This window comes from Mustela nivalis, assembly GCF_964662115.1.
Source record: "Mustela nivalis genome assembly, chromosome: 1".
Taxonomy (NCBI): Eukaryota; Metazoa; Chordata; class Mammalia; order Carnivora; family Mustelidae; genus Mustela; species Mustela nivalis.
The window spans coordinates 131,512,337-131,539,822 of NC_139020.1; the positions used below are offsets into that span (position 1 = coordinate 131,512,337).

Consider the following 27,486-nt stretch of genomic DNA (forward strand, 5'->3'; position numbering starts at 1 on the left):
CAGGAGGAAGGAAATAATAAAGATTACAGCAGAGAAAACAAAATAGAGAATAGAAAATGCAAGAGAAAATCAATGAAACCAAAAGTTGGTTCTTCAAAAAGATCAGCAAAATTGACAAACCTCTAGCTAAATGGACTAAGAAAAAAAGAAAGAAGACTTAAATTACTAAAACCAAAATTGAAAGGGGTACATTAGTACTAATTCTACATGAATAAAAAGGATAGAGAATATTATAAATATCTATATGCCAACAAACTGGATAAGCTAGATGAAATGAACAAAGTCCTAGAGACACAAAATCTACTGAGACTAACTCACATAAAAAATGTGAATAAGCCTATAACGAGTAAAGAGATTGACTTGGTAAATTAAATAAAGAAAAGCTCTGGACCTGACTGTTTCACTGGTGAATTCTAGCAAACTTTTAGAGAGGAATAAATGATTACTTCTTTTCAAACCTTCGCAAAAAATTGAAGGTGAGAGAACATTTCCCAACTCATTCTATGAGGTCAGTATTATCCTAATACACAAGTCAAAGCCATTATAAGAAAACAACAAACGAATTATCTCTTATGAACACTGATGTAAAAACCAAACCAAATTCAAGAGCATATTAAAAGGATTACATACCTTCACCAGTTGGTATTTATTCCTGGAATGCAAAGATGATTCAAATATGAAATATGCTCAATGTAATAAACCACATTAACAAAATGAGGGAAAAATAAGATCATCTCAGTTGCTCAGTAAAAACACTTAACAAAATTCAACACCCTTTTATGATGGAAGAAAAACCCTAAAATACCCTATCACTAGAAGGAACTCCCTCAACATAATAAAAGCACATATGGAAAAAACACAGAGTATCAAACTCAATGATAAAAACTGAAAGTTTTTCCTTTAAGATCAGGTATAAAAAAAGCAAAGATGTCACTTTCACAACTTCTGTGCAATATAATATATACTAGAAGTACCAGCCAGAGCAATTATGAAATTAAGAGAGAGACATAAAAACCACTCACAAGAGAAGGAAGAAATAAAGTTGTCTACGTGCAGATGATATGCTCCGGCCTGTAGAAAAGCCTAAACATTTCACACATACACGTTAAAAAAAAAAAAAAAAATCCCCACCAAAAAATGAGTTTGCAATATTTACATAGTAACAATGAGCAATTGAAAAAGAATTGCATAAACAATTCCATTCACAATAGCATTAAAGAGAATAAAATGCTTAGGAATTGACTTAACTAAGGAGGTTAAAGACTTCTACAATGAAAGCTTCAAAACATCGCTGAAAGACATTAAAAACATAAATAAATGTAAACACATTCTACGTTCATGGATTGGAAGACCTAATATTGTTAAAATGTCAGTACTGTCCAAAGTGATCTACAGATTCAATGCAATCCCTACTAAAATTCAATTAACATTTTTTGCAGAAATAGAAAAACCTATCCTAAAATTCATATGAAATCTGAAGGTATCCTGAATAGCCAAAACAATCTTGATGAAATACGTCAGTCAGAGAAAGATAAATACCATATGATGTCACTCAGATGTATAATTCATGAAACAAAACAAATGGGCATAGGGAAGAAAGAGAGAGAGGAAGGGAGGGAGAGGCAAACCAAGAAACTTTTAACTACAGAGAACAACACACTGATGGTTACCAGAGGGGAGGTCAGTGGGGTATGGGTTAAACAGGTGATGGGGATAAAGGAGTGTACTTGTGATAAGCACCAGGTATTATATGGAAGTGTTAAATCACTAAATTGTACATCTGAAACTAATGTTATACTGTATGTTAACTAACTGGAATTCAAATTAAAAAAAGAAGGACAGGAGAATTCATACTTTCTGATTTCAAAACTTACTCAAAGCTACCATAATTAAAACAGTGTGGTCCTGGCATGAAGAGAAATATGAAAACCAATGGATTAGAATAGAGATCTCCGCAATAAACTCTTACATATATGGTCAATTTCTACAAGGGTGCCAAGACCATTAAAGAGGGGAACGGACAGTATTTTCAATGAATCATACAGGAAAAACTGAATATCCATTTACCAAAAAAATGAACTTGGATCCTTACTTAACATAACGCACAAAAATAAACCCAAATGGGTCAAAGACCTAAACGTAAGATCTAAAACTACAAAACTCTTAAAAGAAAACATGGGACATTGGCTTCGGCAATGATTTCTTAGATATGACACTAAAGGCATAGGCAACAAAATAAAAAATAGACAACTCGATTTCATTAAAAAAAAAGTAAAAATGTACATTTAAAGACATAGTCAACAGAGTAAAAAGGGAACCCCCAGAATGGGAGCTATTATTTGCAAATCCTATATCTGATTAGGAATTAATATCCAGAATATATAGAGAATTGAAAAGTCAGTAACAAAATAACCTGAAGGACTCGACTAGATATTTCTGTATCTGTTCAAGAAGACATACAAATGACCAATAAACACAGGAGAAGATGCACAACATCCCTAATCATCAGGGAAATACAACCCAAAACTATACTGAGACATCATGTCATACCCATTAGAACGGCTGCTATCCTAACATGAGAACATAACAAATGTTGGGGAAGACATGGAAAAATTGGAACCCTTGTGCACTGCTGGTGGGAATATAAAATGGCACCGCTCCTGTGAAAACCAGTATGTACATTCCTCAAAAAATTAAAAACAGAATTACCAAATGATCCAGCAATTCTGGGTATGTACCCCCAAATAACTGAAAGCAGAGTCTCAAAGAGATATTTTTACACTCATGTTCACAGCAGCATTATTCTGTGAAAGCAAAAAAGGTGAAATTAACTGATGGCTAAGAAAAATGTGGTATCTACATATAATATAACATGATTCTGCCTTAAAAAGGGAGGATATTCTGGTACATGTTACAACATGGATGAACTTTGTGGACATTGTGCCAAGTGACATGAGCCAGTCACAAAGACACAAAATACTCTATGATTCCATTAACATTAGGTACTTGGAGTCAAAATCATAAAGACATTAAGTAGAACGGTGATTGCAAGAGGCAGGGTCGGGGGGATGGAAGGTTACTGTTTAATGGCAAAACTGAATTTCAGTTTTGCTGAAAAGAGTTTATGGAATCAATGCACATTTATGAAAGAATTTAATACACTGAAATGTATACTTAAGAATGGTTAAGGTGGTAAACTTTATGTCTATTTTACCACAGTAAAAAGGAGAACACTGCCTCCTTATAATGAAAAAAATTAAAAATTGCTTGCCTTAAACTCAGAGTAACCCGGTGAGGCTTGATCACACTGCCTCAGCCAGACCTGGGGGATAGAGACCTCCCCTGCAGCAGTCTGAGGACAGATGGAGGACAGGTCCACCAGGTGAAATATAATAAGAAACTTTTATTTTTCCACGCAAATCTTTCCTCTCCCAAAATGCACTGTGACTTTAGCGTATCCCTAGAGTTGACCAATTACACATTAAATCCACACTCACTTCATTGCTTTACATGTGAAAGTGTTCCAAATATCCTTTTGAAGTCAGGTTTTGGCAGGTTAAAATAATTAATTCCGATCACGTGCTTGCTGTGGGTGGGACATATGGGACATGGATTATAAATGATATTTTAAAAATAGAACATGTGAGACTCACAAAATTAAGAGAAATAAATTTTCTTTTATTCAGGTGCCACTCATAATTTTTATTGAGGGGGGTAAAAAAAAATCTTAGTTTCTTACCCGATTTTATTCTTTTGGCTCTACCTGATAATGGAGAAATTAGCTATTTCCCCAGACATGACTAGTATCTTTGGGCGGGGAGGGGGGGTACATGGAGTTAACCGCATTCTCTCTCTTCCTAGCTCTCTCTTCTGTGAAATCAGAGGTAATTAGAGCACAGCCCTCATAGAGTCTTTGAGGATTAAAGAAGTTAATACCTGTAAAATGCTGAAAATAGAGGAAACGCATGGAAGGTGTTCTCTAACCTTTAGCACAACACTCTGCCATCACCCACAGGAGAACATGTTCATACTAGGATATATTTGAAGCTGGATTTATCTATAGCAAATTTCATTTCCGATTTGGTACTCAATTACTCTTAGACTAATTCTTTTCAATCTTTAAAATGCACACATATCACCTGGGGTATGTTGTTAAATGCAGTTTAATTGAGCAGGTCTGGGAGGGTTCAAGCTCTGGCATAGCTAAAAAGCTCCCAGGGGATGACTAAGCCACTGGTCCACAGGCCGCACTTTGAATGGCAAGGATGTAGATGACCCATCTCATGCCCTTCTACCTCTGGATACAGCTTCCAATCCCTCCAGGAAAGGTTGCGAAACACTACTATTTCCCTGCTCTAAGGCAATTTTAACAGATGGCAGCATGGTGAGACTCAAATTTGGTAACAGTCCAAAAGACCTTTTCTCAATATGGAGTGAGATGCAGGGAGAAGAGAGGCAGGGCGGCAGACACAGCTTTCCAATCTCTCTCGGTCAGTTCTGTACAGAGTGGCTTCATTCTTCTGTTTAAGAGCTAATTCCCAAGACCATTAGGTATCAGTTTATCCTACTGCAAACATAAGAACTTAGTTTAAAACCAGATATAAATTTTGTTATTATGTATGCGCTCTTCTGTAACTTTGGATAAACAGAGGCTGTGTATAAATTTCAGAGAACAAAAGATGCTTTTCAAACATGAATGCAATAAAAAGGACAAAGTAGGACATGTCCGTAATCCATGGTATTTAAAATTCATCCCTCATCTTCTGAAGATATTTTTCTGGTAATCATCATAAGTAATATTTATTAAATATGTTTAGCCTTTAGAAATGTGCTTCTGTGCCTATTGCCATTTCAATATTGTGAGCTATTTTAATCTAACTTTGCCTTTCTAGAAGTTGTTTACAAAAAAAAGCAATAAATAAATAGAAAAGAATGGCGCCAGAAGATAGGATCATGTACCACAAATTCTGAGTAAACTGAATAAATTTATAATCCTGAAATAAATATGCTGGAAATTATAATGTTTAACCAGACCTCACACAGGTATAATTGGAGGAAGAATAAAACTACTTGCATAGTTACAAACCTTATTATTTACAAAAATCCTATAACTGCTCCTTTAAATAAATAATTATAGACATACAGTAAGTCTTAGGAACTTCCTAGCCTTTAAAAATTCAAAAGGTATAAAAATGTTAATCATAGGTATTAAGACAACTGCTTGTCTACTGAACATTTTAACTGGAGGAAGAGAGGTCTCTCCTAAAAGGAACTGTTTGCTGCTCTCATTAAATGGCATCTGAGGAGAAATGTCCCCATCTTTTGGATTTTTAGGCTCTATCATCTCATGTTGTATTTTTATAATTAGGCAACCTGACCAATCTTTTATAAACCAGAATAGCTCTCTCCTCCACCATGCCAATTAGCACAGATGTTACTTTATTTAATAAGGGTTTTTCCCTCTCTGCTTACACGTGATCAGACCAACTGATGAAACCACCCAGCCAGCACGGGGGCCTCCAGCTGAGTTTCTCATACTATTACTGGCTGGGTAGAACCATCTGCGTGCTTTCCCTTGCTGTTCCTGGCACCAAAAAGTAGGCGTCTGCACAATGGCTGACCCAGATAGAAGGGACTTTGCCAAGGTTGTTTTCTTATAGCAAAGCTAACTGACCCGTGTGAGGCTGAAATGTGCACCCTTGTACCACCATTCTCTGGGCTGACTCCCATAATGTCCCATTAGGGAAAAGCGAAATACGGTACCCTATCGCAAATACAAGCGAAGAATCAAGTTTGGTTTAAGAAATACTTTGTTTCAATTGGCAAAAGGAAACCAAGCATTGGAATAGCTTTGATTAAAAAAACACTACCAATTCTAAGATGTTGGAAATTAAAAAGAGAGAGAGAGAGAGAGAAGGAAATAATTCTCTAAGTTAGGTAGCTTATTCACATGTCTATCACACAGTTAATTTACCACTTAAACTAATTTATAAAAACCTTATTTCTCACTACGTACTAACAATTGCTATTCATTTTTTCATGTGGTCGCTGAATGTCACTGGGAAATGAGGTGACTTTTCAGGCCCTAGGAAAGGTCAGAGTAAAGCCTAATACATCTGAATTCCTGGAAAGCATGCAAATCCCCCCAAAACAATCATTCACAAACACTTACTGAGTGCCAGACACAAAATCTGTGATTCTAGAGACAAGAGTCTTATAACTGAATAAAGATAGTTCTCTGGCAGTCAAAGCAAAGGAAGTATTTGCAGATAACGTAGAACACCCCTCTCCCCCATCTGAAGATGCTGCTTCTGTAGGCTGGGGAGAGGCTCTGGAATCTGCAGCCTAAGTCAGTCCATAGCTACCTAATGGAAGTGCTTACAGCTTCTAGATGGTGGGAAGGAAGGCTCCATGGGACACAAGGTGCTTGGACTGAGACTGGAAAGAACTCAAGGAGTTCCATCAATAATTTTGGTCAGAAGAGACAGCAGAGCAGAACAAGGCAGAGGTATGAGACAGCATGGTTGGTGGGAGGGAACTGAAATAGTTGTGCATTCCTGAAGGGCTGAGAAGGAACTAGAGAAAGAACTGATGATCAGGTTGAACAAGCCCTGGAGATCATCAATGACCCTGTAGACTGCCTTAAAATCACAGGATTTATCCCAGGGAGTAAGAACCCCTACAGAATTCTGGTGGGGTCTGGCATCAGACACTTAGGAAGACATTCATGGGGAGCAAGCTAGTGTTATAAAATAGTTGAGATGTATGTAACCACTGATAAAATGGACTTTGAAATTTCTAATTAATGCAGTATTGTTAGTTTCTGAACTGAGAACCAAAAAATTAATAAAGTATCTTTCTCTATCCTCATTTATCTAACCGTTGACATTCAGAAGATGCATGTCAAACCCAGAGTAGAATCAATTCTGTGATAATGCTTGTTTTGAAAATGTGAATGTGTCCCAATGAGATTGATGGATTAAGCAACAATGGAACATAATGTGAATTTCATGTTTGCTTATGCACAAATATTTCCACACGAAACACCAGATGAATGCTGGAAACCACATGCAGTTGAACCCAGACGTGCAGGAATACACAAAATGCATACGTACATACACCTCACAAATCTGCCAGTTACCTCAGTCACAGTGCCCATATCCATCAGACTCCACACAGCCCTCCATCCACTACCTCATGGTAATTCACAAGCTACAATCTTTCTGAGGTCCACTTCTCCAATCAAGCTTCAGGATTGTATTTATTATAGTAATTATTTATTTTATAAATCATTTAACATGTGTAAAACCATGCTACCACTTTAACCCAGGTTCCTACCTCTTTTTACATATCACTGATGAAGTCTGAGTATTGTTCCCCAACCTCACTAACCCATGAGTCCAGTTTTGAATGCACGGTTTTGCACGGCATGGTAATTCTAGGGAACAAATAAATTGCCTATAACAGAAGTAACTGTTCTGAAGATGACTTCATGTGAAGATAAATGTGTCATGACAATCAAATGGATATATTTTTCTACAACAGTTAACTGCAGAGAAGCTTTACCTGATAGATCATGGTAGCACTCAGTAGGGCTAAAGGAACTCTGACTCTTAAGGAGGAGTGTTGGTACTCCATGGTCATTCCTCCTGCCCTGTAAGGAGGAGTGTTGGTACTCCATGGTCATTCCTCTGCCCCAAGAGGACTCTCCTCTCAAGAAGGAGGTGACCCAGGAGCACCTTGGTGGCTCAGTCAGTTAAGCCTCTGCCTTTGGCGCAGGTCATGATCTCAGGGTCTTGGGATTGAGCTCTAAATCGGGCTCTCTGCTTGGCGGGGAGTCTGCTTTTCCCTCTCAAATAAATAAATAGGATCTTAAAAAAAAAAAAAAAAAAAGGAAGGTGACCCAGTGTAGAGTCCCAGGAAGACCTGGTTTGTCTTTCTCCTCTAGATGCTGGGGACTAGATGTGGTACAAAAAACTGCGGCAGCTGTTCACTTCTAACCTGGGAAAGGGCCTGTTCTGAGTAGGGCAGGGCAGGGAGGTAGAAAATAACTTGGGTCCTTGAAGACACTAATGAGCTTCAAAATCTATGGTTCTAAACTTTTGAATGAAGTTGGAATAACCTGGAAAACTTTTAACAGTTGTGAAGGCCCATGCCCCACCCTAGAGATTCTGATTCAGTATTGCTGTTCCTGACATTTCTCTGGCGTTCTCTAGGTATTCCGATGTACACCTAGAAATGAGAAGTCCTTTGGACTTGTTTGAGCTAATAATTTTCCTTATTATTTCAATCTGTTTGAATCAGAATGTCTGTTTTATTCAGCTTGAAGCATCCTAGATAATGACAGTCTTTCTGGAATGAAATGCATGAAATGCAAGGTCCAGTATGTAAAGTCTTTAAATTTCATTAGATCACCTCAGGAATTTAAATCTCAGTTCCTAACAAAACAAAACAAAACAAAACACAACAAACAAAAAAACCCACTCATTAAAAAAAAAAAAAAAAAAAGGATCTTGTGTCTACCAAACTTTCAAACTAATTCTGAAGATAATCATCACAGATTACCAAAAAAGGAGTTTAGTCATAATTGAAACTGAGGGTTGGTGACTCTGACTATAGACATTGAGAAAAAAAAAAATCAACACTCATTTATCCTGGGCAGTAAAACAGGTATTTATAGTTTTATTGCTGTCCAGGTGGGTAAGGTTAAACCTTGACTGTTGTCTAGAGATGAATTTAGGATTTCTATAAATGTTATTAGCATTATTACATAGCACTACCTTGCTGGTTTCGTTCTTTTCTTTAATTTCATTTTTCAAAGTATTGTTGTTGGTATTCTATGGATGTATCTCTTTGCATCATTATAACTGAAGAGAGATGTGGACAGTATAAATATGCTTCAAATCCAAAAGACTGTCTAGAATCTAGACTGAGAATATTCTAAATTAAGCAACTTGGCAGCATTTCTCCCTACCTATTATAAATTAACTGTAGCATTATTTTGGGTATAAGGCCCTCTTCCCTTTCTGGGCTGTGAGGTGGTGGGTGTACATGTGTATGTGAGGCAGGTTAATGCTATAGTTTTCCAGTTCTTTACGCTTTCTTGTTAATGGGCCTCTTGGTAGATCTAAGGGGACATATGAAAGAATTCAGGTAAATGTTGCAAACCTTCATGATCTTGCTTACAGTTCTGTCTTAACTTCGGAATGGTGTCCAAGAATTTAAAGGTGCTGAAGATTAAGAAGTCCGAGTGACCACCTGAAAGTGATTAATTCCAGACACCGGTCTGAAAGGTCCTTTCTGTTGCAGGGACAAGGTATGGCTGGAATGAGTTTATTTAATATGATCAGACAATCCTTAAGAGTTCGTCAAAGAGGCAAAATAAGAAAGCTAGGGAACTTTTAAAGCAGAACAATAAGAACACCAAAGGTGAAACAATAATTGGGAAATACTACCAAGAAAGCCAGGAATCAGAGTCTAGTCAGGGGTGTATGAAGAAACGGTGGGAGCGGGAGCGGGAAGGGACCCCTTTCCTAACTGCTTTTCCAGGTGGAAAACAAAACATTTTTGTTTTCTTCTCTTGTTTTCAAATGTAACCTATAATGTTTTAGGGTAAAGCTAATCTGTCCATGTTTTATTAAAATCATCATACTTCGAGTTACTGCTGTCAAAGCTTCTATCTATTGACCTAAGTAACTTTGGAAAATGAATTTCTGACTGCAAATAAGGCTTTAGACAGAACTGTACTAAGTTGGTAACAATTCTGGGGGAAAGAAGGGAGGGCCCTGCCATCATCTTCAATAAAAAGGAAGTTTGGGGATTTGATTATATTCTGGTGATCTTTCAAGACATTTTAAATACCTCAGACAATGGTAATGTCAGGGCTTAGAAGGGTCTTGCTTATTGTTTTTTCATATATTTTTTAAAAGTTGCTCATGAACAACTGTACTTCACAAGCAGAGAAACACTCCAGACCAAGGTTAAGCTTATGTGAGCCAAGTTTCCTGTCTAGTCAGATACAATTTACAATGAAGTTAATCACATATATTTATAATGACAGACATGCCTATTAAGAAGCTTAATTAAGCATGAATAGTGAACTCTCTGTGTAAATGATTATACTTAGTATTCTTATGGTCAAGAGAATTTTGTTTTTGTTCTTTTCTCATCTTATTAGTTGTTCATATCAATGCTAACATGTTTTTCTGGTACCACTTATCTTACCATTTTTTAAAATTTTATCATTATTGCCAGAAAATAGAGAGGTCCAAAATTTTCCCAACAATTGCAGTTCCATCTTAGGACCTCTCCTCACCTAAAACATGCTTTTAATTTAATTAGGAAAAGTCACTTCCTTTGGGTGCAGGACTTGGGGAATGGATATTACCTGGGTATAGAGAAAAAATGCTCGCTTGTCTGGGCAAACATGGCCTCCAGACCTAGGCATGCTGCTCAGTGAACAGAGCGCACTCACTTGCCCCCTCAGCAGGGCTCTTGTGAGCAGTGCACAAACTGCACTACTGAACACTCTGTAACTCTGCCCCTTTCTCCCCATGCTGCAGGTATGTGGTACCTGGCATTTACCATCTGCCCTACATCCTCATGGATGAATTCCAGACACATGGGCATCTTGGAGCTGAAAACCGGAGTGGAAATATCAGGGTTCTGGGAAAGAGAGAAAGCTGCAGCAAAGGTACCCAAGCCATGACTGACCCAGCAGTTCTAGCACAAGGGGAAAATCCAAAGATGTTTCTTAGCCTTAAGGTTTCAAGGCAAGGGGAAAGCTGCCTGTCTGATACAGTTCTCCCCCTTTGTTTGGTCGGCCTAGAATTCCTATGAAAGGAGTAAAGCCATTCCTCCTGGAATTAAAGCTCAGTCGATTAAACATAGAGCTTTCTGTAAAAGTTAACACAGAGGTTTCAAAGAACAAATGATGAGATGCTAGGGGCAGAAGATTTAAAAGCAGGAAGTTGTGATGTAGGAGAGGGTGGTTCTGCCATTGAGGGAGATGAAGGGGGACAACCTAGCCAACCCCACAGTTTGGCCTCTGACCTTAGCTGACCAGCTACAGAGACAATTCAAAACCCCCATCTCATTCCCTGCCATACACATGTATACTTTAGGACCCAAATGACTGTCCCCAAGGCAATGTGGCATTGAAAGGCTACATAAATGTCAAATTTCAAGAAAGGTCATTGGAAGGAAGCAAATGCTATTAATGATACATTTAATTAAGCATGATTCAGACTCACAGGAATTTCTGGCCAGGGATTCTAAATATTTCTGTTTCACTTGAGCTCTCCCCCAACTATTATTTATGCCTCCTAGGCAGTGTTCAGCACGGGTACAGGCTGGCAATGTCACATTTTATGGGGATGATGGAGATGAAGACAAATGATGGGGAAGAAGGCCCAGCATGAGGGGAATAGGTGTCTCATTTGTTCCTGAAGGGCACCAGCTCACTGTCCTAAAAAGGGCATTACAGTCAAGGTTCAGCGCTCCACTTGCTATGGTTCTGCTTTCATGGGCTCCTCAGCTATTTTGGTTAAAAAGAAATTTACTGAAGCATAAAGATATTAAAAATTGGTTATAAAATTTGTTTACTAAGTTAAATTAAAACTGTCACTCTGTAAGCTGTTGACAGCGGAGAGCTCTTTATGATTCTCCTTTTGACGCTCACAGTTCTTCACAATGGAATTACATGTTTGGGGTAAGGCAAAAAGATGGAGATAGGAGGAAGGAACGCTCCTACAAAGACATATGGTCCACCTTCCCTGATCCTGAGCTGGTGCACACGCAGAGAGATTGTGAACCAGGTTCATATAAGACCTAATGGGTAACCAAATGTCGTGCTTCAAATATCTGAGCTCATTTTGGCCTTCGATTTTAATTCATTAGAAGCTAGTAAAACTGCTGGTGTCTATTTTATACCTATTCATGTCAATAAACTGTATTAAATGGGAAGGTTGTTTTAAATGGGACTATATTTTAATCCAGCTAGCATTAGTGTTACTGATTAAACAGTGAGAGATTATAAATATATATTTACTAATTGGGAAAATTCTATAATTAGATATACTCTAGAGAGGCCAGTTTTCAATTCCACTCAGATGTCACAGGAAATACGTTATAATGAATACTTTCCACACAATACATGTTCTTAGGAAGTATATATCACTGATGGAAGAGGAAATCAGATAACTAGGAAAATTCTGGCTGCCTGGGAATGCCACTGTTCAATTTCTCTCTTCCAACTACCAGTCTAACTCAAGTTCCCTAAAAATTCACCAATGAAACATCACTGACAACAGAACTGGCAAATGCTTTTCAAAGGCAAATGCTTCAGGGAAGGATTAGAGAAATCATTTTGGCAATTAATACTTCAGGGATGATTCATCTAGCTGTCTAGGTATATCCTTCCACCACCTTTCTGCAAGGTCACAGACTTCTCTCTAAAGTTTCCTCTTATCAGAGATTAATTTTGGAATGGGCATGGGATTTCATTCTGGCCAACCAATGAGATGGGAGGGAGAAGGAAAGCCTGCTGGGGAGCTTCTGAATAAAGACTTTTCTAGAAGATGTGTGTGTATGGGCGGGAAGGGGTTGGGGGGATGCCAGGATATATACCTGCCTCTGTGGCAGCCCTCTAGAGAACATGATGGGTATGAGATGAGGACAAAGCCAAAACACTAAGGATGGCAGAATGAAAAGTTGGTGATGTCAGTGAACAGCTGAATCATCCAATTCTAGAGCAGGACGTCTTTCTCAGGACTCTTGTTATTTGAAACAACAAGCAACAAATTTCCTCATTTGAGATAATGATTTCTTTTATTTTTACCACAAGCAAATTGCTATAATCCCAACCACTTTACATTCTGCCAGAGGCTATGAGGGAGAAGAAAACACCCACAACAGACATTGTTGACTGCCTACTCAGTATCCACCACCACTATCTGTCTTAGGCAGTTGCTGGATTTTTCATAAGGGAAAACAATAGTTGTATTTAATGAAAAAAGAAATATGTTTGTGGTTCAAGTCTGATCTCTCACATGAAGCCTGTCTAGATAAAACAAAAAACAAAAAAAGAAAACCCACAATTGTCTACCTTCTGAATCCATGTTAATTATGATCTCCACTGCTTCGCTGGCATTAAGCCATATAAAGTCTCTCACACTGATGAGTTATATTATTATTTAGTTTAATTATTATGTAACTGTTGATGGGTTTCCCTCTCTGTCAATTTTACCATAAGCACCCTCACTGGGACTACTTTCATTTATTTTTTTATACAGGTATGTCTTAACTTTCAATTCCTAGAACATAACTAGAAGTAATTTGCTAATGTTCAGGTTTTCTATACTTCCAGAAGTAACTATGAGTCAGTTTTTAAATTGTTTTCATACATCTGACACTTTTTGTAATTTTGCTGTCATAAAGAATGCATATTATAAAAATAATTATATTAGTATGACCATGGCATATGTTCAAACTACCCAAAGGTAATGATGGGTGCATGCAGGGGTCACAAAGACAGATGATGGGCGCCCTTAGTGCACTGGGACCCTGCAGGGGGTGCACAGTTCATTACACATCTTATTCCATGCAAGGATTTCTAGATCGGACAATTTCTGATTCGTATAGTTTAGAGAGGATTCTGAACCATGGATAACTTAAGATCTTTGGAGACTGGTATGTAATTATCACAAAGCATAGCAAAACGTCTTATAGTTCATCAGGAACTTTAAAAAAGTTTTACTTGGCTGGTGTGATTAAATATTAGAACTTACATACAAATCAATTTTAGAACTTTTCTTATGTTCAGTATTTTTCCTATTCTTGAATGCTAGCAAAGATATTCTTGGAAAATGATTTGGCAACAATTGTAGAACATGACTAAGAGTGCTAAAACAAGTAAAAAAATTACTTAACAGTCAGATGAATGACCAACTAAAATAGATTTCTAGAAAACTAAGTGTTGGATGTCATCTACATTATCATGAAAAATAAAGTATGGAAAATTAAAAGTATCAAAATTCTCAATTTTGTTTTCAAGATTAAAAAATGAGCTTGACGAAAACCAGGGTTTGAATTAGGTGGGCCCTACAGGCTCTTTGGGAAACAAACAGAGGGAAAACTGTCTTCATGGATAGATACTAACCCTCAAAAAAACACTACTACAGACAGTGAAGTAAAGGTCAATTTTTAAAACTTCCCACTAGTTTGCTCACATTTCAGAGAGGAAGTAGAGTGACATCTTTCATAAACATATGGCACAAAGCTTAATGTGTTACCTCTTTAAAGACTTAGCTGAGTTTTGTATTCTAATGTATGGCCAAAGCAGGGGCATTGATAGGAAGAAATGTGATATATCTTCATCTAAAGGAGGCAGTCTGCGGATGATAGAAAGGCTTTCTATGATACAGAAGAAGATGATATTTATGACCTAAGATATGATGCTTGTCCAAAATATGTCACACACAGTGATTTTGAAAATCATTTCTCAATGAGTAGAACCACAACTTGTAAGCAGACTTTGCCACACTTAGGTAGACAGCTGCTACCAGATTGTTTTGTTTTAATGTCTATTTTCCACTGCTATTTTAACCTTTGCTAACTGACATTAACACCTTCTTGATCTTGGGCCACTTTAAAAGATAAATGGAATCTTGAAATCTGCAAGGTACATAGAATTTAAGGCCCTGGGGATCCAAAACAAGAGGTATCTTTGCTTCAATTTCTGGTACTTGTTTATGTGAGAAACTGATGATCATGGTTAATGAAAAACAATCTTGAACTTTTTTTGAAGACATGGAATGTCCCTGTATCATAGCAAACTGGGCTGAAAATGAAAGCAAGAAAGGCCCAGGGATGATAGGGGCCCAGTCATGGGCTCCAGTGCGAGTTGGGTGGCAGTGGCAATGGTGGTATGTGGCTCCCATGGGAGAATGGTTCCCAGCTCAACATTTTCCAACTGTATACCATTAGGCTGTGCTAAGCAACAATCTCAGCATAATCAATACAGGCTATTTCTCACTCATACTTTGTGTCTATCATGCATTGACAGAGAGAAAGGGAGAGGTGAGGATGATCTCATAGTGGTAATACATACACATCACTTGCCCTTACAATCACTGGATAGAAATAGTCCAGTGGCTCTGACTGCTCACGGGAGATAAGGAGGTGTGACTGTACCAAGTGCCTTAGGATGGGGGGATTACCTAGCAAAGAGCATGGATGATGTTATTTCATAAAATCATCAGATGACCTATTGAAAAACCAGGGACTTTCTCTTAAAAATTTCTGCCTACTTACTTCCCACAGTTAGAGAATATATTAAATTTTGAATAATAATTTTAATAACAATTTAATAATTTTAATTCCATTTCCTGGTATATAACAGGTCTACAGAGAGAGTTCGACTTAACTCTGTTTCTATTTTATTTCTATTTTTGCCTGACTTCTCAGTTTTAAGTTACAGTTATCACCATAAAGAAAAGTAATTAATTGGTGTAGACTAATCCATATGCCACCAAAACATAATAAAATGCAAATGAAACAGGTCTCCATATGCCTTTTTTATTTGTTATTCCTTACTCTGGTTTTTCCTAGACATGTTCTTTGTATAGGCAGACATCTCTTCTAATTTATTACATTCTGTTTTTGTTGTGATTTTTAGTTATTATTTTTAATCTATGTTATATATATAACCCTCGAAGAGTCAAATGGTTCTATAAGGCCTGTTATGAAAAACACTTCACATAGCCCCGCCCTCCACTTCCTGCTCTCCAGAAGGAACCACTTTCAGTTCTTTCACCCATTTTTTTTTTCATCTCACTAACTCTAGCTTATAGTGCTCCCTCTTTACTTTTTCTAGAGACAACTACCCTTATTTTTCACTGTGGAAGATAAAGATTTAGGTTTATTGGCCACTACCATCTGCTTGCCCCCTTCCCGATGCAAACACACAGTTCCCACACCCAACCTTCTCCAAGTAATTTTATCATTATTTAAAAAAAAAAAAAGATTTTATTTATTCATTTATTTGAGAGAGAGAGAGAATCTGAAACAGACTCTTTGCTGAGTGCTGAGCCTGGCAAGGGGCTCGATCCTATGACCAAGAGATAATGACCTGAGCCGAAACCAAGACCTGGATGCTCAGCTACCTGAGTCATCCTCACCATGATGCCCCCCACCCCACCATAATTTTGATTAGATTAACAGTTAATAGGCTTTCATTATAACGTCTATGTAAATTCTAGTCAGGGCTCAGTTATAAGGCTTATCATAATCTTTCTTCCTTTCTCTGACACTCTTTTTTCTTTGGAGTTATAAACTGTCCTGTGTTTCAGTGGCGTGGTTTCTATAAAGTTATCATTAATTCAAAACCAAACTCACCCCTAGTTTAAATCTCTTAACTTGTTCAAATATATTACTTGTTCTCCAAATAGCATCTTTTTGGAGAAAACTTTCTAGAACCTTCTGCCTTGCTCCAACTTGGGCTGGCCTGCTGCTCTCTAGACCTGCTAAACAGCTGTGCTCTATTTAGTTTTGGAATCTCCCCATATTATCATTCTGGGGAATCTTTTTGTCTTGCTCTGTATACTCTATTTCCTTGTTCTCAGGTATTGCCCTTCCTTAGTGTATGTCCTTATTTTCGTAGACCACATCTTCCAGTGGATTCTGAGAATGGGAGCATGGGAAAAACATTTTTGAATCCTGATTATCTGAAACTGGCTTAATTCTAATCTCCCACTTAATTATTTGACCAGTTAGTGAATCAAAGACTTAAGTAATTTTCTCTTAGAACTTTAGAGGTGCCTGGGTGGCTCAGTGGATTAAGCCTCTGCCTTCGGCTCAGGTCATGATCTCAGGGTCATGGGACTGAGTCCCCCATCAAGCTCTCTGCTCAGCGGGGAGTCTGCTCCCCCCCCCCCCTCTGCCTATTTGTGGTTTCTCTCTCTCTGTCAAATAAGTAAAATCTTAAAAAAAAAAAAAAAAAAGAACTTTAAAGGTATTCCTCACTTCCTTGCTTCTGGTGTTCCTATGGGCGATTTTTAGCTATTTTAATTCCTGATCCTTTGATGAAAATCTTTCTTTTCCCTCAACTCTACAAATTTGGAGGATATTTCTTTGTTCTCAGAGTTCCTACCTTTCACAGTGATGTATCTGGGTGTGGGTTTATTTCTACTTGTGTGGGACTTTCTAGGACTTTTTCAATCTGAAAACACAGGACTTTCATTAGTGGAACATTTAATTAATTGTATTTTTGATTATGTCCTTTCTTTCATTTTCTCTGTTCTCTCTTTCTGGAACATCTGCTTTTCAGATTTTGAGCGTCTTAGGATGGTTCTCTAATTTTTTTCTATTTGTCTCCATTACTTTCCATTTCTGTCTTATATTTTGTTTTCTTGGGGGCAGTTCCTCAATTTTATCAATTCCAACTCTTCTACTAAGCTTTACACTTCAGATATCATATTTTAATTTCTAATAGCTTTTGTTCTTGTTCTCTGAATAAATGTTTTCTCCCCGCCCCCAACCTTTCTTCCCTTATATAAACTGTTTTCTCCCAGTTAGATTTTTCTATTTGCTTTTGGCGGGCTTTAACTAACAGATACTCTCTTCAAGTATTTGGTGATCCCTGGCTGTCTTACTCATATAAAGCAGCATAAACTGAAAGCTAAGAGAAAGTTCCGTGTGTGGACAGAGCTGTGCAGGGTGGGTTTACTCTAACGTGAACTGGTTGTTTCCCTGGAGAACACCTAACGTCAGTCCATTTTGTGTTTTTAAATATTTCTAACTTTTATCTAGAAAAAACTTTTCTCATTTCTTCCCTGAAGGGACAGATGTAATGGTATTCAGGGAAGCAAGTGGGGTTAAGCCTGGGGATCTCAGATTCAGTATTTAAATGTATTCAAATGTATTCATCATTCCTCTTCTGGTAGAGCATACTCAAATGTGCCTGACCTCGCTCAGTCCAAGACATTCTGTTTTACACTTTCCAGAGGAGTAAACCTCCAGTCTTCTACCAGAGTGGGAAATGGAATCCTCTTGCTTCTTTTTTTCTTTTGTTTTAATTCTGGTACGATTAGCACACAGTGTTGTGTTAAGTTTCAGGTGTGATACCGTGATTCAGCACTTCCATTCATCACTCCAAGCTCCTCACAAGTGCCCTCCTTATGGAGGACCTTAGAGAGCAGCTATCAGTTTACCACCATTTAAAAGTAATTTGCATAAAACTTTAAAAAACAATGGTAAAGAAATTACTTTTCAATAAATAAAATAAAACTGAAAAAACACTGTGGTTTGTTTTATACAGGTCTTAATCTATTATTTGGTATAATGTTACTTGCTACAATTTAGAAAAAAACACAGGCTTTGACAAAAAAGCATTTACAGAGGAAGAAAGGATGGAGATCTGGAATTCAACTCATTTTAAACCAATGCTCCTTTTTTCTCCCAGTGCGATGCAGACTGGCCTTAAACTATTATTAACTTATAATAATAAAAGTAAAATATTTTGATGAAATTGTTTTAATTTGTCGACATGTTAAGACCTTTATAAAACTTAGTACTAAAGAGGTTTTAACAAATGCAGTACTCTAGAGGAAGATGAAGGATAAAAGAAAAAGTGTCCTTAAATACTTACAGATTCTTTTCTGCCCATAGTTTTGCTGTGTGAGCGGGAACGTGAGATGTTGCTAAAAAAGGAATCCTTTTTAGTAGCAGATGAAGGTGGGGAGCCAGTGAATTCTCTTCCTCCAGGCAAACTTTCCGTGCTTGGGGATGAACTGATGGTTTTAGAACTTTGTCCTGTAGGAAAAATTAAGAGGCAATAATGAAACACTAGACTTTTTCACTAAGTGACATTAGTCACTGTCTTTAATAAAGGATCAATTACTATACTTCTTTGTTCACACTGTCAACATAAGGACACTGTGGAGTTATTAAAATGCATGCATTTTTATGTATCAGAAGAGCTGCCAGTTTTTTAAAACATGAAGTGCCGCTATACTTTTCCACATGTAATTTAGGCTATGATAGTCACATACAGAAAATGGAAAAGTTCTAATTTTTAGACATCACAGGTTAGAGAGATGGATTTCCCCTCACTAAAGGAATCATCCTTAGGGACAGAAACCAGAAATTATTATACTATGCTTTATACCATTAATATTAAAAAAATCTAAATCCTTCAGCAGTTTTTTGAAAGAGCGTCTTTCCTTTTCACTAACTGTGCAACAGATACATGGCTCCCCTCCAGCTATGGGAGAAGTATCTGAAAAATGGGACAAGGTGCTGGCTCAAGGGCCTCTCTCTAGGCTGATTCTCACATCAGAGTGGGTGCATCTGTGACCCCGTCATCTCTTAGTTTGCTTAGCAAATGACCTTTTCAGAGATAACACTAAGTTCAGCTCCTATCAGAATCTATCTCTGAATTATCAAGTCCCAAATTAGTGGTAGTATTGGAAAGGTTTTGATTGGCCTACGTCTCACAGAAAACCCCTGCTCCAAATACATTTTCCCCCCTCAATTATAGAACTAGTTTACTAACATTTTTGTTCTCTTTGGGAACCCCAAACATTGAGACCTTAAGAAAATGGAGTCACCAGAACATGTCCCCCAAGGAAATGAGGGGGTCTTCCATCTGGACATCTGAAGGAAAAGCCTAGGCACCAGGAGGAGTCTTGCCTTGAGACAGAAGAAAGGACTATCAGACTTTCCTGCCCTTTCCATGCCTTGTACACACAGAAGGCGACAACACTGGTATGACACACTGGGCAAATGGATGAGACAGTCCATGGCCCAGGCCTCCCCTGGACAGCTCCTGAGGTGAGCAGTCAGTATTCTTAAGAAGCTTGTAGGCTGGAAGCTGTGCAGTGGTTCTGAAGCTCTCTATAAACCTTTTAAAGTTTTTAACCAATAGCAATAGCATTAATCATTTCTTTATTGCATTAAAATGGAAAGCCTATTGTCAGACACATGTTCTTCAATATATTGCTGTGGTGTCCTGCCCAAGTTCCCCGCTCAGGGCCAAGGCATTTCTTCTCCCAGCCGCTGGGAGTGTTGGCTGATGATGGTTCTTAGGAATTTCTCTTTGGAAACAGCCCTTAGCTGAAGAGAGTTGCTCTCTCTAAGGTCTTGTCCCTTCCCAAGGGGATTAGCTCCAATCTAGTGACAGGCTGGGGGAGGAGGATAAAGGCTGGCCTTCTTGCCTCAAGAGGAGTAGCTCCAAAGGGCCAGCCCAGCCCCAGAAGTTCCAGCTTTGCAAAACAGCTCAACTCCTCCCTCAGCTCGATGCTGCTCCTTTCACTCCCCAGATGCTGACCTGGACGGCACACACCGCCCCCTCCCCCAAAGCTTCCTGCCCATAAATCTTTGTCTTACAGTTTATTTCTCAGAAATCCTGACTCATGACAATTATTGAGAATTATTTTAGGTTGCAGGCATTTTTAAATATACTAAATAAAGACCCAATTCTTAGGCCACCACTGGCACGCACATATTCTGTCACTCATAACCAAACACCAGGGGACAAGCCCCATGCAGATGGAGCTTATGAAATGCCTACAGAAACTCTGCTGAGCACTAAGAATGAGGGATGACTGCAACAGGCGCTCTTAAGGGCTCCTAAAAATAGCAGTGCAAGGAAAATACAGACTGGTATGCACACTAATGAGCCTGCAATCCCAGGTGATAAAAGCAAACAGGGTGTAAACAACAGGACTCTGGAAGCACAGAAGAGGGAGCCTCTGGCTGGTCTCAGGCCAGGAGAGGTATGCGTGCCATCTTAAAGCCTGAAGAGCAGGTGGTGGTGGTAGGAGTGGGGGTGGAGGCAGTGGCTCAGGAAGGGTCATTTTTGGCAGAGAACACAGTATTTATCAAGACAACCGGTAAATACTACTGGAAGCATCTAGCTCTGGCAGAACCTGACCAAACCCGCTGGAGCTTCCTGCCATCCATATATAATTGAAAATGACACCAATACTAGTGTCCCACAGAGTGCTTCCTTTTTTTTTTTTTTTTTTTAAGATTTTATTTATTTATTTGACAGACAGAGATCAAAAGTAGGCAAAGAGGCAGGCAGAGAGAGGAGGAAGCAGGCTCCCCGCTGAGCATAGAGCCCGATGCGGGGCTTGATCCCAAGACCCTGAGATCCTGACCTGAGTGGAAGGCAGAGGCTTTAACCCACTGCGCCACTCAGGAGCCCCAAGTGCTTCTTTTTCATTTGATAATTATTTCATTGGTTTTCTGGGGGCAAGAAGAATCAAATAAATCCTTTCTAGAAGTTGCTGGTACCCTATATGTGAGTTTATTTTCCCTCTTGGTCATCCAGTCCTAGAGAGAGAAGGGTGAGAGGGAAGAGGAGGCTCTAAAGAGAGCCAGGGAGCTCAATGACTGCACTTTGTTCTCAGGCTTGTCAGCAGAGGACGGGAGTCACTACAGATTTGAAGGAGGAAAGCAGCACAAGAATTACAGGAGCTTGGTTGAGTAAGGCAATCTCCTGTACCTGCCCACACAAGAGATTTTAAGGGCTGAACCTAAGGCTGTTTACAAGGCAGAATTCCTCAAACTGGTACCTGCTGGGTCTGATACAGCTAAGCTTGAGTCTAAGCCCAGTGGCTACCTAATTGTGGGGCCCTGAACAATTCACTGAGCCTTCATCAGCTACGGTTCTCATCTGTAAGTGAGACGTCTATTTCTTACATGCCTTGTACCCCGAGTGGGTAATGGGCATGAAAAGCTCAGTGTGGCTGAGCACTTCAGAGAATGAGGCACACATAAACCGTGACTAGCACAGCACTGACTCCCAAATCTAGAGCAGGGAGTCTAACATGTGGTACTGCGGGTAGCAGATTTGCTAGTCCTCCTCCCTCTTAGGACCATTCTTATGTTGGCTGCTCCTCCCACAGACTTCAGTGAACCAGCTCTAAGCACAGGATGACCACACAGGCCACACACACAAGACTGTCTAGCGGGACGGCGGGCGTCCAGGACCTGCTCTAGAATTCCGCCTGTGAAGATGGTGTCCTGGCGTGAGCTGCCCCTGCAGGGAAGCGGGAGCTTTTTCTGAAGTGCACAGAGGTGCCTTTTGGACTCAATATGGATGTGTCTAGGTATATTAAATCTTGCGTCTTCTTTTCCTCTCTGAAACATCCGATGAAAGTTTTGTGTCCTAAGCGCTATGTGTCAGTGGAGGTCCTTGTCAAGAGCCCAAGCTGACTGAATGAGCATCCCAGACCTCATGAAGAGCCCTCACTACAGAACGGCTGGGAGGGATGAAAGGGGGAAATGGAGAAAATATGTCTTGAGCACCATCATGTTTTTGTGATTCTGCTCTCATGATACTCCAGGGGAAGTAAGTGATGGCACTGGGAGGGGAGGTGGAATTCCTACATGGACAGGCAGAACCCCTGAAAACTGGAGACTAGCCGGAGGAACTGGACATGGGACACCCAAAGGCAAAATGTTCACATGGCTAGGAAGCCTGGGGGTCTTTGGTGGGAGTGCATAGCTCGGAAGAGCCAAAAGGGAAAGGCCTGGGAAGCCCAGTGCTGTGGCCATGGAAAGGGGATCACCTTGACTTTACTTAAGTGACCCAGGAGGGAATGAGATATGTCTGGCTCCTATCTGGTGATATTTTGTTACCTCACAGACTTGAATGACAGACAGCAAGACGACTGATGTTTACACATTAAAAACACACATTGTAGTGTCACAGGACAGTGAGCGGAAGCAGGTTGCACCTGGAGCCCCTGGAGCAGACCTGCTCTAGTCTGACCACAGTCTAGTCTAAGCACTGCTGGATGTGCCCACATGCAAACATGTGGTTATAGGATATCAGGAGTAACGATTAAGAAAAAAAAAGACAGAGGTGTTGAGCTGACTGTTTCATTATTTGATTCTGAAAACCAGAAGTAGTTGGAAAACAACAACAACAACGAACACCTACTAGTGCCACCCTTATCACCACCACCCGAGCAGATAGCACTTTTGAGTCCTTATGGAGGGACAGGGGCTGTGGAAACTTCTAATGATTTGCCCTGAACCAGCTGCTCTTTTTTTTTTTCTTCCCAGATAAGAGGGTGCGTAACCTCCCTAAGTCATCCAGCAAGGCAGTGACAGAGGCAGAATTCAAACCCAGACCCAACTCCAGAGCCCATGGTGGGGAAAGTTGCACCCCTTCCTCCCCTGGTAAGGGCTATACCAGGTGGGCTGTGGCACATGTGATCTCAAGTTGAAGAAAAATGGAATGAGGTCTTTGAAAGTAAAGGGCAAATTCTGCTTTTGTTCTCAGTCCAAAAACTCATTTATTCAATGTCTTCTGGAATTAATTTTTCCACAAAAATGCATTTTCTAACTAACTGATGCTTCACCAATTTTTTTACCTATCATATGTTTCTCTGACTTCTTAAAGTGATTATCCAGAACACAATGAAACTGTCCTGCTTCATGATGATCATATCTCATCAAGAAGCAGAGTGGCCAACATAGGGTCATTCACGAGAACAGCTTTTGGTTTCTCAGTCTTTCTTCTCACCCCTTTTATCATTAACTCTAGTTAATTTGGCCTCTCTTTTCATTGTTGTACCAGCCTGTTGCTTGTCATCTGCACTGGGGCATTTCTGTCAAAGCTTTGTTCTTAAAGGTCCAGAGAGGAGTCATCTCCAGACATGTGAGCTGTTACTGTGCTAATGTGACTTACACGTCACTCCTTCATTTAAAATCTATTTTTTTTTTTCCTAGAAGGAATTACAAAAAACTTAAAAATGGTTACTTTTAGGGAAATGGGCTGGCAGAAACAAGTCCATTGGGATGGAGTAAACAGAGGATTTTTTTCTATATAATGGCTTTAATTAATAGGGATGGCCTAAGGTTCTATGTTTTAGTTTTGCCTTAAGAATGTTATCAGTGGGGGCACCTGGGTGGCTCAGTCAGTTAAGCGTCCAACTCTTGATTTCAGCCCAGGTCATGATTCCAGATTGTGAGACGGAGCCTTGTGTCAGGCTCCATGCTGGGTGTGGAGCCTGCTTAAGATTCTTTCTCTCTCCCTACCTGTCTACCCCTCCTCCGCTTAAAAAAATCAATGATGGTTATCTGAACAGGGAGATTTTTGATCTTCTTCTCCCTTTTTAATTTTTAAAACAACCTGACAAATGCTATACAATGATATTTATGTGTGCATATCTGTATGCATATTCATATCCACAACATAATATGTACACACAAGTATAAATATTAAAAATGCTTATGGCAATAACTTAAGAAATCTAATTTCTTTCCTAATGGGCCATTAGGTGATAATACTTGTATATTTCTGTTGCTGGAAATTCTAAATTCTTTTTGGAAGTAATGTCTGTGTGTGTCTGTGTGTGTATGTGTACCCATATTTTAAAGCTTTGAGGTTCCTAAATATCTCTTGAAAAAAGTTTCTGGGGTAGCCAGGCAATTTCCAAAAATAATTTTCAGTAAGCTCTTTGAGTTAAGTCTTGACAAACAAATTCTCCCATGGTACATATTTGGACTACAACCTGCACTGAGAGATGTAAAATGGAACTTTCCAATAATTTTGCAAACACTATTTATTGACTTAAATCATGGGAATTCATTTTATAGTCAGTGTTTTTCTTCAAAAACATAAGAAAGCCCACACAATCATGGTTTAAAGGCAAAGATACAAATATAAAATCTCATGAAACATACAATCAAAGAATCACTGGAAGTGTTAATATTTACTTCATTTCTTGAATATACTCCATTACTTTGAAAACAGATACTTGGGAAAGTCTAAATGGTCATTTTATTTCCCTTGTAGATGTATCTACTCTTAAAATACATAGGAGACTATAACAGGCATGGTATCTCTGACGAAGCTCTCCAACTTCTCCTATTACCTATTAAGCCTAGATTGTTAGAAAGTTTTTTGTTGCTACCACTATTTTGGTTGGCTTCTACTTCCCCTTGCTTTTTGACACTCTGCAGGAAGTGTGTTGAGGAACACACAAGGTGACTTCTCCAAATCAGGGCTGGCATTGTCTCATTTTCTTACCATTGTTGTCACAATCATCATCACAGACTGAAAGCTTTTTCTTTGGGCTTCATGTCTCACAAAGCAGCTGGGGCCTCCCCTACCAGGCTGACACAGCCTCTGTTAAAGCATGGCAGGCAGGAGGAATTCTGAACTGGGTATCCAGAAAAAGAGCTGGTTCCTGACTGCGGCCGCTTGCCTGCGTCATCTAATGCACAGGCTGATGCCCAAGCAACCCGGTAAAGCCGCAGGGAAAGCCAAGAGACAGTGAGAACAGAGCTTGGCACATAGTAAGCACTGCACAAATACTTGCTGAATAAATGAGTAAGATGATTCTAACTCTATGACACAAATGATCTGAGCAAAATGATATAACCCCCCTCTTTAGGATACTATTCAAAAAGCAAACTGTTGCTGTGGCTCTGGTCTGTAGGGAAAAATGGACGGAGCAATAGCATAGAAACAAAAGTCAGACAACCTTTAACTCTCTTTCCATAGGTATAAACAGATTCCACAGCAAAAGATCTACTTTTCAGTAAACTAACTTTAAAAAGTTAGCAAACTAACTTTGGAATATCAAAACACTTGTTTAAAAGTTGCCAGCTGGTGGGGGGGTGCTCAGATTTATTTATTTATTTATTTTAGATTTTTTAATTTGTTTGAGCAGGGGGAAGGGCAGGGGGAGTGGGAGAAGCAGACTCCTTGCTGAGCAGGGAGCCTGAAGTAGGGCTTGATCCTGGGGCCAGGAGCCCCCATGATCATGACCTGAGCCAAAGGCAGATGCTTAACTGACTGAGCCACCTATGCACCCCTGAATGGGAGATTCTTAAAGTTAGTCTAGGCTTTACCTTAATACAGAAATCCTTTTAATGGCATATTTTAGCTAAAAGATGATTTAATAAAAAGATCAATGCAAAAATTTCAATATTTACACATTTAAATATTCCATTGGAGGAGATAAATATAAATTACTATTATGTTGTATTCCTGAAGAAAAAAACCTTTTTTCTAGATTTTGAACAAAGGGTTATGGTATTTAAATGTGCTCTTTTTATTTTAAATCATTGCCAGTTACTACACAGAGATTTGTCATACTGGACTTTGATTCTGTTAGTAAGATTTATGATACAAAGCCTGTATTTAAACAATTATTTCAAAGTCGAGTTATAATTCTTTCAGGTAAAACACAGTACTTCTGGCTAATACATGTAAAAATATGCATCCAACAGCATATAAGTCATTTACTCTCAGAAATGATCCGTTAAAATGCTTGCACAAGGCACCTATGCAACAAAAAGAACACCTTAGTGTGACCTTCCAAATCAAGCATAGTGTTAAAATAACCACAAAATATAGAGTGACCATATTTTGCAAGAAAAGAGGCCAGTGCAAACATCATAGAAAACCCACACACAGCCAGATTTGGCATCACTAAGGTATGACATGAGAGGGAACTTTTGTTCTGAACAGCAGTGCCACTCAGTGGCTGAACAATGGTAGTGAACTGATCAACAGTATGAATGGAGGGTGGGCAAAAAGAAAAATGGAATTTTGGAGTAGGCAATGATAAGACTGCGGGCAAAGAGATTACTACGTTGCCATGGTAACTGTACCTTGGAGGTCAGTTAGAGTCTGGACAGGAACAGAAACCTGAGCATCGCTTCCTGTAACTACATCGCCTGGATTTCATAAGAAAAAATAATTAGATTTCATAAAAAGGAAAAAAAAATCAACTTTACTTTTTTTCATAATACTTTTATATCAATCTAATTACTAAAAGTACAGTAAAACAAAATACAATTTCAGAAAAATTAATATAAAGTATTTTTAAAGGCAATAATTTTTAAAAAGTATTCCTTAAAAAGCTTCTGTGCATGTTTTTGTACAAGAAAAACAACAACAACAACAACAACAAATTGCCCCTAGTCTAAAGCAGAGGAAAACTTGAATGATCAAAAGATTTTGCTGAAATTTCATTAAGCTAGAAATAGTAGTGTGATATAATACTTTCTTAATTAAAAAAATTCTTAATCCAAAAGTAAGTTATATGCATTTACTAAGAAGTAGGCATTCTTTTGAAGCGGATTTCCTCCTGTAACAGAAATTATTTTTAACTAAACTTGAATCCAATTTCTTCAGTGATATGATAAATACCTAAACAAGCTCTAATTTCATAGTAAGTATTGAAAAGATTTCATAAGTTACCACATGTACTTAAAATGTCAACATGTAAAAATAAATCTGTGAACTGCAGAGCCTTTAAACTTGATATACTTATTATAGGCAAGATTTCATTCACAAATTGGACCTATGGGAAATGCTCAAAATAAAGAAGTGTTTGACTTCAAAGGAAATGGGGAGAAAGTACAGGAAAGAAAGGAAAACGAGCACAAGGGGTACTTCTGTGAAGAACTTGAGGTATACTCCCATTGAGAAGGAAGACTTTGTGGTTCTCTGAC

At 38.7% G+C, this 27,486-nt stretch overlaps 1 protein-coding gene across 15 annotated transcripts in view; it reads right to left on the reverse strand.

Annotated features, from left to right (window-relative positions):
- TBC1D5 (TBC1 domain family member 5) overlaps positions 1–27,486 on the reverse strand; it is a 546,098-nt gene that overhangs the window by 38,938 nt on the left and 479,674 nt on the right. For 9 of the 15 annotated variants that reach the window (XM_082684967.1, XM_082684966.1, XM_082684977.1 and 6 more), the window contains one exon: positions 18,647–18,810. In XM_082684967.1, the coding sequence (XP_082541093.1) occupies positions 18,647–18,810 (164 nt within the window). Of the gene's footprint in view, positions 1–18,646; positions 18,811–26,640; positions 26,707–27,486 lie in introns of all 15 variants that reach the window. The other 6 variants (XM_082684972.1, XM_082684963.1, XM_082684970.1 and 3 more) reach the window with 1 other exon arrangement.